The sequence below is a fragment of the Rhea americana genome, unplaced genomic scaffold, assembly GCF_003343005.1.
Source record: "Rhea americana isolate MKP2758 unplaced genomic scaffold, rheAme1 scaffold_164, whole genome shotgun sequence".
NCBI lineage: Eukaryota > Metazoa > Chordata > Aves > Rheiformes > Rheidae > Rhea > Rhea americana.
This window is the reverse complement of record NW_028185750.1, coordinates 905,417-916,225: the sequence shown is the minus strand read 5'-3', so window position 1 is coordinate 916,225 and position 10,809 is coordinate 905,417. Positions and strand designations below refer to the sequence as shown.

At 46.3% G+C, this 10,809-nt stretch overlaps 1 protein-coding gene across 1 annotated transcript in view; it reads left to right on the top strand.

The window, feature by feature from the left end:
- LOC146598370 (steroidogenic factor 1-like) overlaps window positions 1–10,809 on the top strand; it is a 115,029-nt gene that overhangs the window by 59,561 nt on the left and 44,659 nt on the right. Inside the window, exon 3 of the mRNA XM_085300468.1 lies at window positions 9,383–9,613. Coding sequence (XP_085156594.1) covers window positions 9,383–9,613 — 231 coding nt within the window. The remainder of the gene's footprint in view (window positions 1–9,382; window positions 9,614–10,809) is intronic.

Here is a 10,809-nt window from a genome sequence, read left to right as displayed (position 1 = left end):
CCGCGGAGGGGGCCGCGGGAGCGTTTGCGAGCGCGCCGCGCTGGTGCGGCCTCGGGGCGGGGGGGTGCTCGGAGCTGCGCGCTGAGCCCTGCGTGTCCGCGGCGCGCGTGGGGGGCGGCGCTGGGGCTCGCGTTCCCCCCGCCCCAACCAAGGACCCGGCTAAAACGACGGCCGCAGGCGCGGACCCGCCGCGGAGGACCGGGGCCGCCCCACGCCGCGCGGGGAGCCGGGGGGGGGCCGGGGCCGCCCCACGCCGCGCGGGGCCGCGGCAGCCGGCAACTCCGTTTCGCAGGCGGTCGGAAGCGGCGCGTAGATCTGTTTGCTTTAATTTATAAAGCAGCGAAAACTTTTTTTTTTTTTTTTTTTTTTTAACCACAGCTTTAAATTTTCCTGTGCTGTCCCTGAATCCTAAACCTTTAATGGCGAATCAGATTGTGTAATTTCTTTAAATAGTATTAGTTTGTTTTGTGACTTAATTTGTTTATATTTTAAACTTCCTAATCCCTTTGACCATCTGGAAAAGCTTTTTTTAGTATTGTTAATTATTGATAGTATCAGGGTCATGTAGGCTCTTGATAACATAGCTCTGTCTCTCCAGGGACCAGTACTAGTTCGCAGATACTTTACAGCTTTTTTTCTATGATTGAAGATTCCACTAAATGCTCTTTCAGAATGAGGATGGAAATATTTAAGGCAAGCATACTCCGTGTTTGGGTAATGCATTTTAAAAAGTAATTGTCTGCAACTTGTGCCTAGGCCCTGCTGGCTTATAAAACTTTTTTTTTCTTTCTTTTTTTTTTTTAATCTTACGTTTTCTTAATCCTGTATCACTGCTAGTCATTACACACCTAGATAGTTTAAGTAGGCCCAACAGAAAGCTTTTTAGGCAGATGTGCCCATTTTTAATTTTACTGCCTTGTAACTTACAATTTTAAGAAATAGAGTGGAAACTTGCTTTTAATTCAGAGCATGTGGTTCTGCTGAAACAAGAGTAGGTGATCACACAAAGTTTTTTTTTTTTTTAATGGATTAGAGAAAGTTGATCGGTTGGGAAATCTGCTGTTAAACTCTGAACTGCCCTGTAAAGCATGTAGATGTGGATAAAGTGATTAAAAATCTTGTCCAGAACATCTGCAAAATGCTATTTCGGTTAACTAGTGTAGCACATTTGTAATTTTGGTGAAATGGGCTTTTGTTCAGAACTCTTTGTGAAACAACCGGCTCAAATAAACGATCAGTCTTTTTAACGCTCCCTTTTATGTATATAGCACAATGGAGTTTAATGAAGATCTTGCAGAGTTCTCTGGCCAGTTTCAACATGCACTTTACAGATGAAATTGATTTTTGCAGATTAAATTCTGTGGAATTTAAGTGGTTTACCAAAATTTTGGAGGAAGCAGGACTTAGTGTTTTTAATTGGGTCTGATCACGTGAAATAAGCTCTGTGGGATAGATGTTTTCTAGCTTACGTTCAACAGCTATGTGAGACCGAGGCAGTTAAGAGCCATCCACTAAGAAGCTCCATTTTACAGATTAGGTTTTGATATGCTAATAGTGATCAATCGCTGGGCGCTGGAAGGAAAGCCTGATGTGTTTATATCAACTGCACATTGTATTTGTGATTTATATGTATATGAAAAAAAAAAAGTACCCAGCGGCTTCTGTGACTTTTTTATGAGGGTTTTCTTTTGATTGAACTCTTCTTCCATGGAAAAAAAAAATCGATACGCAACGAGATTGTGTGTTTGGGGCTTAATTACTGGAAGGAAATAGCAAAACTAACACGCACCAGTCATTTCTTTGTCACGGCGTTTTTCCTTTTTTCTCTTCAATATTCCGGTCAGTGCTTTTCCAAGCGAGCTGAAGCCTTCTGCCTCCTGCGCCTCCCTGAGCGTAACATCTTCTTACAGTAGAGAGAATAACCTTGTGGGCAGCCTCTCCCTCCCCCCCCCCTTTTTTTTTTCTTTTTTAAGGCTTGAGGAGGCTTGTCCATTTAAATTAACCTTTATCGCAGCTGGGCATACAAATGTTTTTGTTTTAGTTCACAGAGGGTTAATGCTATTCAGGCTCTCACTATAGCCGGCCTGATCCCGGGCGCAGCCCARGCTGCTCTTGGAGGGCGCCGGGGGCTCGGGCCCGCTCGCCGCGGGGGCTGGGGGCCGCGGCCCCGCTCCTCCCGGGGTGGGGGGAGGCGGGAGGGAAATCCTCGCGCCGGTGGTCGCTGGCCGCACTCCGCGGGAGCCCCGAGGGCAGCGGCCGCCCGCGGCTCCCCTGCGCGGCAGCAGCCGGGTGGCGGGGCAGAGCTGCTCCCTGCGGTGGGGTCGGGCCCTTTTCCCCCAAACTAAAAGCTATGAGAAAAGCGWATGAGGAAAGATAAGGGGCGAGGAAATGCGGGCGCGGCCGTTCGTGCCTGAGCCGCCGTCGGAGGTGGGAGCGGGCGTTTGCGCGGAGCGGCAGCACGCCCGAGAGCTCTTCCTCCCGGCGGCTGCCGCTCCGAGCGCGAAGGCCGTGTTCTAGGGTGGGTTGAGAAGCGAAGAAATGGGACGTAGCTGGAAAGGTGTGAAGCGTATAAATAAATTCCAGTGCTGAGTATCGCCTCTGTAATCTGTACAGCCGAGAAAGGCTTCCCTAGGYGAGGAAACCCCGTTCTGCTGCAGAAACGGGAAGGTTGGAGCACTGCAGCTTTCTGCATCTTCCCTCTCTCGTTCCAGCAAAAAGAAATTCCAGCATGCTCAGGTCTTTAGATTTTCTGGTGAGGGTTTTATGCCTCTACTTTTTTTCTCAGTCAGGAAAAAATGAAGCTTTAGGTTCTGTTGAYGGGCTGATGTCACGGGTGGGACAAGCTGTCTCCTGGGGCTCTGCTGTGGACATGAGCTCTTATTTCCCGGGTAAAGTGTTTACAGTGAGTGGAAAGTGCTGTCCAGTTTTAACCCAATATACATCGATATGATTGCCTTTAGCAGCTGTGGGAAACTGCTAAGGTTAAAACCGGGTCTGGGTCCTTTGGGGGATGCCGGGTGCTGCCCGCGTGTTGGGGGCAGCCCCAGCGTACGCGGCCTCCGCCGCGTGTGCTCGGCACGGACGGGGCAGGCGCCGGGGTGGCGGCTGCTTGCCGAAGTCTGAGCAAGCGTCCTGATACATTAAAACAACTCACACGCGTTTTATATGCTCATTCCTGCATTTTTGTTTTCTTTATGCTGTGTGTAGGCCATGCACAGAAAATTTGAATGCTCATGTGTTTCAGCATGCTTCTGCGGTATTTTCTTTCAGAAATTCATAAAAATTTTACTGTAAGAATTATCAACACTACTTGTTTCATAGAGGGGAAAAGTAAGTCTTTTTAAAAAATGTGTATTGTTTCAACTGTTTGCATTACCAAACTTAGACAAGCAGCGTTTTTCTCTGCTTTCTCACACTGTCTTCTCTGACTTTTGTGTAACATCATAATATTCTTGTAGAATTTACATTGTATTAAAATGTGGTATGAAACCTACCGTGACCTTTGCAAACAATGCCTCCTTTAATGTGGCTTTGGGGAGGGGTTAGTGCGGGAGTAGCCATAAAAATCTTCAGGGTTCAAGATGAGGTTGAGATTTTTGTGAGTGCTTTTGTTGTAGCAGCAACTGTTTGATTTAGTGGCCCCTGTTACAATAGGTTGCGAGAACAAAGCCAGAATATCCCGTATATGAGTTCGTTAAATGTAAGACATCAGGAAAACTGAAAAGAAAAATGCTTCCTCAGTCCTCCCTCCAAAATAAAAMGTGTACAAACTATTTGAAAAAACTTATTACGAACTGTTTTGTTTCTTAATCAACATTGTCATGCGCGGCTTTTAAAACCGGAGGATTCGGTGAGACAAGCAGGAACAGAGTCCAGGGAGGGGGGAGGGCTTATTTGTTTTGAAATGATAATACCTAGTATGTGTTTTGATATTCTAGTGAAATTTCAAGGCTAAGGGAGTTTAGAGCATTCCCAATGCAAGGCTTCTTCACATAAATTGGAAAGCATGAGTAAATTTAAAGTTCATTGCTAATTCTACCACAGCTATCCCAACGTTCACTTACCCAAGAAGCTTGCATTAAGTAGGGTGAAAAATAGCAAAGGTCAGGAGCTGGCAAACCCGMGGGCCATGGTAGGATCATCTAGAGGCTGATCAGAATTCCTACAGGGTTCTTTAAACCACTGAAATTCTCAGATTTTCTGTAGGTAAATATTTTTAATTATCAATTTTGTTTGAGCAGCAGTTCCCTGGGCGTAGGGGGAMCCCTCTTTCTCCAAGTTCCTGGAGATCTGTGTCTTTGTTCATAGCATATGCCACAGTGATCTGCAGTGGATTTTAGTCTGGGAACTCCCCCAGTAAGAGCTTTTGCAGCGGGGCATGGGCAGGGGGAGGTTATTGTGGTGAYGGGGTCATTCACACCACCTCGCTGTTGCCCCTTCTAGGGTGGAAATGGGTACTGGAAGGGAAGGATTCGGATTCTCCGCTGCTTTAATCATCCGTGCTTCCTACGTTCTCTAGGCGACAGCCCTATTCTTCCAGCAACAAAAAAGCAGTGCCTGGAAATGAGCCCTCATTTAAACGGCAACCCTCGGCCCGCAGCCCGTGTGCCGCGGGAGCCCACCGCCGCGGCGCTGGAGCTGCCGCCCGCCGCCCCTCCGCGCTGCCGCTCGCCCGAGCGCTCCTGCCCCGTGTTTGCAGCGGCCCGTTTTGCTGGCGGGGAGCGTGCACCGAGCGTGCACCGAGCGTGGCCGTGGGGGCCGCGGGGGCCGCGGCAGGGCCTGGCAGCGCCGCTGTTCGCCGTAGCCGCGGGACCCTCCGCCGGGCAGGATTTACGGTGCTCTCGGTGCGGCTGGGCCCGGGAGGAGCTGGGCTAAGGTTGAGCTAAACCCCCCAGATCGAGGACTTCTCTGTCCTCGGCTAATCCCCTGCCCTCCCCCCCCGCTTCATCAGATAACTAAAGGCAGAGATTATGCAATTGGGGACTACAAAGTCATGTTTAGTGGCCTCTCTTTAGCGAGATGTTCAGATAGGTTAAGTGTTGTCTATGTGATCTTTACCAGCATTCCTCTGCCCGTGGTCTTTAAGAACATACCTAGGGTTGTCTTTCTTGTGAAACTGGGAATAYTTTACTGTGATGACGACACCATGAATGTTTCTTTAACTGAAGTTTGTTTCCTTTACTCATTCCTTTAATATTTTAAAAACATTTGCAGTGAAACCCACAGTGAAATGCAAATTTGCATACTGTGCATCAGTGAAACTTTAAAGAAAGTAATACAAATCAGCTTAAACCTTTTAATAACTATAGAGAGAGCTGCTCATGAACAAAATCAGCTGGTTTAGATTTTTACTTCATTTGTGTGACTGAAAGCTGSTTTCATTTCTGATCCTAGTATGTTTGACTCATTTATTTTTATTGGGTTCGTATGTTCTGCAGTATTAAGAAGCTAAGCACTGGTTTGTCAGATTGCTTAGGTTTTATCAGGATTAGAGAGGACTTTACTGTGGCTTCTTCCTTCTGCCACTCCAGAAGTCCAGTAGATAAAAATATCATTGTCTCAGGAAAACTCCCTAGAAAAATCTAATCGAGGAAAACCAGSCTTACTGTTGGCTTGCGGAAGTCTGCTTGAGCGAGCTTGTCCTCACAAATGAGGGCTGTTTTAGGATTTTTCAAGGTCTATATAATTTCTAATGAACAATACAGAATGTGAGCAGGAATAACTGATTGCCAGTGCTCCTGCCTGGTCTGATTTTGCAGTGACTTGTGGCAGTATGCAGCGTAGTATAAATTAAATGATCTTATATTGCAGAGAGACAAGCCCTGTATGGAGAAGCAGCAAGATCGTTATGGTGGTTTTAGGCAGGTGGTATACCAAATGTAGTATGGACTTTATGGAGTTGTGGTGCCTGCTTTGCCTTCTGCATCCCCAACTTGTTAGCTCCTGTGCAAGGCACTGGGCTGAGGGAAAAGTACCGTGGCCACAGCCCATCTTCTGCCTAACTAAGCTATTCAAAATCACATCTCTTTCCAGTGCTGTAGCTGAGTTGTTCTTCTCTTCCTGCTTTTGCTGTGCTATCTTTTTAGACTAATTGCGTTGGGTGGTTTCTGCCTTGTTTTGGGTTCATGCTATTTGCTCTGAAGATTGAAAAGGAGGAAAAGAACTCTYTTCTTTTTGTGTCTCCTTGTTTTTCTGACTTGTCTTGTCTGCGTGTCCTGTCGGGGTGTCTCTTTTCTTGCTGCTCTTTCCCCTCCTCTCTTTATGCACCATCTCAATCACATCCCCTCACCCGTTGAGATCCATCATCTCAGACATCTACATGACCCTCTGCCACTCATGAAAGAAGTGTTTGTGCACCARATGGATTACAAGTTCCCTCCCAACCTGGAAAAGTTGCAGTTCCAGCCCCTCTGATGCCATCTCAGAACAGCCTTTGTTTCTGTGGAAATACGATGGTGCCACATAGGTCACTCTTCTCTGCTCTCTGTCACCTTGACATACCTCAAAGGAGCACTGGCCCTGGACTGCCTTCACTTTCCATCTAGCTGTCTTCTCAAAGTGGGGGAAAAGCAACTCCAGCTGCTTGAATGTCTGGCTCCATTGATGAGGAAAGCTTGAACCGCCACATGGTCGGGGTTGTTCCACCTTTCCCTTCTGAGAGCAAGACCTTGACTGCTTTGTGGTGATTCCCCAAGTGCTGCCTTAGCCTCCTAATTTTCTATTAATGTAAACTATAGCTATAATACGACTCTTTGGAGCTGAGATGTTCCTGAGATGTGTGTTTGGAAAAGCTGGGAGTAAAGGAATAATTTCATATGGAAAATATGGCCTTGATCCAGAGTAGGATTCCTGAAAAATTTACGCACTTATTGGTGTCTTCTAAGCAACTTGCTTTTAAGTAAATAAATTTAAATATGCATATCACACAAACTGGAGTGAGAGAGCTCATTCATTAAGTTTAGCCCTAGGGACCTCAGGCTCTCACAAAGAACCACTTGAACTGTCTCTTCCCCAGTGAGTTTTCAGCTAGCATTTGAGATTGYCACCTCATGGGTGCCTGCATTAGCTGTGGACATTTCTGCCTGTCTAAGGCTGCATGGGTGTGCATTCAAGCCAAGAAATACTGGAAATAAACCGTCTTAACTCCTGTTGTGTGAGATGTGCCTAAAAGAAGTATGATTCTTGAGTCCCATTTCTCAAAACCAAAATGATTTTCTTTCTGTCCCTCAGTGCCTCTCTCATTAGATTGAAGTGGGGTGGTCATCTAAGTAAAGAAGAAAAGATTATTTGATATTTGAACAAGAAACCATATAAAGTATTGCACAAATTTATATTTATCCATGAATGTGCTTGGATAGTGTCCATTTTTGAAGTGCAGCTCTGTTTGTAAGCAGCAAGACTTTTAATGGGTTACAATACTGAGGAAGGGGGAAGACGGAGAGATTCACCTGGAATGAGAGAGGTCAATCTGTTTGCCTGCATTAAGGATCTTCTGCAGGAAAAGGCTTCTGGTGCAATTTGCTGGAATTATATTAAGTACAGCTGACTTCTAATGTGAAGCAAGACTCAGATCTCCCTATGTAGATCCAAGATAATGAGCATACATCTAGGTTAACTAAGTCAGTTGCTTTAGCTGTCATTTACTTCTTCCTTTCAGGTTGACATCTATGTCTATGAAGATTACTACGTGCTCACAGAGATTCTTGCTGAGCTATACATCATCCCTATTCTGTCTCAAAGCGAATGTTAAAGTCTTACAATACTAAATTTAATATGACAGCTCCTATTGCTAGGAGTTGTACAATTTACATTTTTTTTCCATCCAAAGGCTTTTGAAAGATTTGGAAAAGAAATAGTAAAATTAAGTTATTGTGGCTTAACCTTAGTTTCATTTCTGTAATGACATTGGCTTACATTCTGGATGTGTGAACTGTATAGTGAGGCTTTTGCTAGCACTGTGTGAGCTAAAAGAGAAAATGAAGCCATGACCATGTCCCTGTGCTTGTCTCCATTTGTCCCAACAATACACAAACCCACCAATATTTCTCTTCTTGAAGTGGAGAGTTCAGGGCACGTCTGTTGGGTGTGTTCTCTGGRTTTTCACACCCTGATCCATGCCAGCTGACTTAAGGGAGATGCAGGAAACTTTCTATGTAGCATCACTGTTCACTGCTGACAGCCACCTCCACCTAATTCACACTCCTCTTGCAGATGGAGATTCAGCGAACACTGTCCTTGCTTGCTGAGCTGCCTCCTATAGAGCTTTTTTTCCCCATTCTCTGTGCTATTCTTCCTCTCCTGGGGCCTGTTCTCCTCTATTAATAAACACCATTAAGTTAAATGAAGGCTGCAGGTGAAAACACCTGCTTTGAAAGTACTGTCCTGGCTGTGGGAAAAATAAAAGATGTAGCCTCCTGTGATGCCGATGTGTTGTTACCCCCTCGTGTTGTGCAGGAGTCTCACAGCCGCTGCCTCGTTGTCCAAGCTGACCTTACAGAAACTCAAGATTCTTTTTCGTGATGTGTGCAATAGTAACGACTGTTAATGCTAGGTATTGAGGAGAATGTTCTGACAAAATGGAAAAAAAWTCAGAATAAACTTTTGAGGTGGTACAGCATTCCTGTATGAGAATCAGGAGATTCTCCTGAGATTTCTCCATCAATGAGAAAATACTTTAACTTAAAACGTACACGCTTGGGTATCCGCTGGAGCTGAGCGTTTGATACTGGAGCACTTGGCAGCGGTGTAGCAGAACAGCCAGGCGCATCCCTACAGTCCCGTATGGAGGCAGAGAAAGGGGACGTCTAGGCGAAGCGTGCCTCTTCCTTCTTTCCAGTACTGCTTGCTTTTGGGCAATCTCATCTTCAGAAAGAGGTCTGTTACCTTGCGGGAGAAGTGGACACAGTGCTGTGCTCACACACAGTGGTGCTCTCTTGAGGAAAATCTTTGTGTTAAAGAGCAACTTCGTGGCTCCCTTGGAGATGTTTTACTGCTCCAATAAGTGAATGTGGTCTTTTTTTTTCTTCTTTTTTTTTCCTATAGACTTCCAACATTGGTTACCAGTTTGCTACATCTTCTGGGACACTCTGTTTAGAATTAGACCATTTTTAAAGCCGGGTGCAGCGTTTCTCCTGGGGTTGACAACCCCAGTGCTTGGCACAGCCTGCCGGTGGCTGCCCCGTGCTGCTGGCGTCTCTCGAGGCCCTGGGAAGCACTTGCACCTCTGGAAACCTTGACGCTGAAGCGCTTTTGATCTGCTTTGGGAGACTTTGGGCAGGCCACAGGCTGCCAAATGGAGGCAACTGTAATCCAGGAGGGAAGGTTTCAGATCGCTTCATGAGGCTGTTTTGTTGACTACAAGGCGTGTTTTTTTCTCTTCCAGATGAGCGGGTTGATCAGCGAACCTGCCTTATCTGTGGAGACAGAGCTACAGGTCTGCACTACGGGATCATCTCCTGCGAGGGCTGCAAGGGGTTCTTCAAAAGGAGCATTTGCAACAAGCGGGTTTACAGATGCAGCCGGGAGAAGAACTGCGTCATGTCGCGCAAACAGCGGAACAGATGCCAGTACTGCCGGCTGCTCAAATGCCTCCAGATGGGCATGAACCGCAAAGGTACCGAAACCTGAGCTCGTAACGGGGGAGGGCGCGGGTACTGACAAGACATCGTGGCCTATCTTCATGCGACAGAACCTGCCTGCTCCCTCCTGGCCTGCTTAGGCGCTCAACTGAAAGCTAACATAAATCTTGTTCGTTGGCTAGTTTCTGCCATCGCTGCTCCTACGGCAGGGAGACTTCCCTCCCTCCTGGTTGAGGGTTTGCTTCGGTGCGAGCAACAGTCGGCTTGGCAGTGCTCTGGGCTGGGACAGTGGCCAGTGCTCGCTGGCACTGTGCGTACTTGGCTCCTGGCAAACCCTGGCCCAGCTCTGACAGCGACGTGTCCTCAGCTGGCCCTGGTCATGCTTCTTTGCTCTGCACTCAGCCTTTGGCAGGCTGTGGCTTTTCCCAGACATCTTTCTGGAAGGATTTTGTTTCATATCTCTTTTTATGCTTAGAAGAAAACATTAGATTTTTTGGAAACTCATGTAGTGAGAAACTGGCAACAGCTAGTAGACCCCAAGCAAGTGTTGGTGCTGCTACATACCTGTGAGACTCACCAATTTCATCAATAAATATTCCCTTTTCTCAGTTGCCATTTTATGTTTGAACCCTATCTTTAAGATTCTGTCGAACTTCAGCAAAATTTTGTGTGAATAYTTCAGAAATTCTTCCTGAACCATTTAGTACTGTACTGGAAAAAAGATCTGTGTGGATTGAAAATATTTTTACGTTATTTGGAAAACTGATCGTATTATGACTTGTTTTTTTCAGTGAATATAAGTTCATTACTGTCCTTCCTGATGTATCTACCATTGCATTTATCCCATGCTAGGCAGGCTCTATTTATGCTTCAATAACCAAACTGAGAAGAATGACTGCACTTAAATAAGCTTTTAAATCCCAAAGTGACTTGAGTCAGACTTCGTGTGTTAATTGTTGTGAGAGTTTATAGAGTTCCAGTTGCTGGCCACCTGCAGACCAGAAGTCTCTTTGCTTTACTGTACATTCCCAGTTGATGACACAGCTCTGACCAGGCTGCTGCTGTGGTGGGCTCTCCACTGCAGAGGCTGTGTTGTCAGGTACAATGCCGCCAAGGAGAGCAGTGCAATCTGGAGAACAAGCTGTCCTAGGGCAGGGACAACTGTCACTTCGTCCCCTTACACAGCTAATGGGTGCATCTTCAAGATGACCGCTGAAAAATCTTCAGAAGC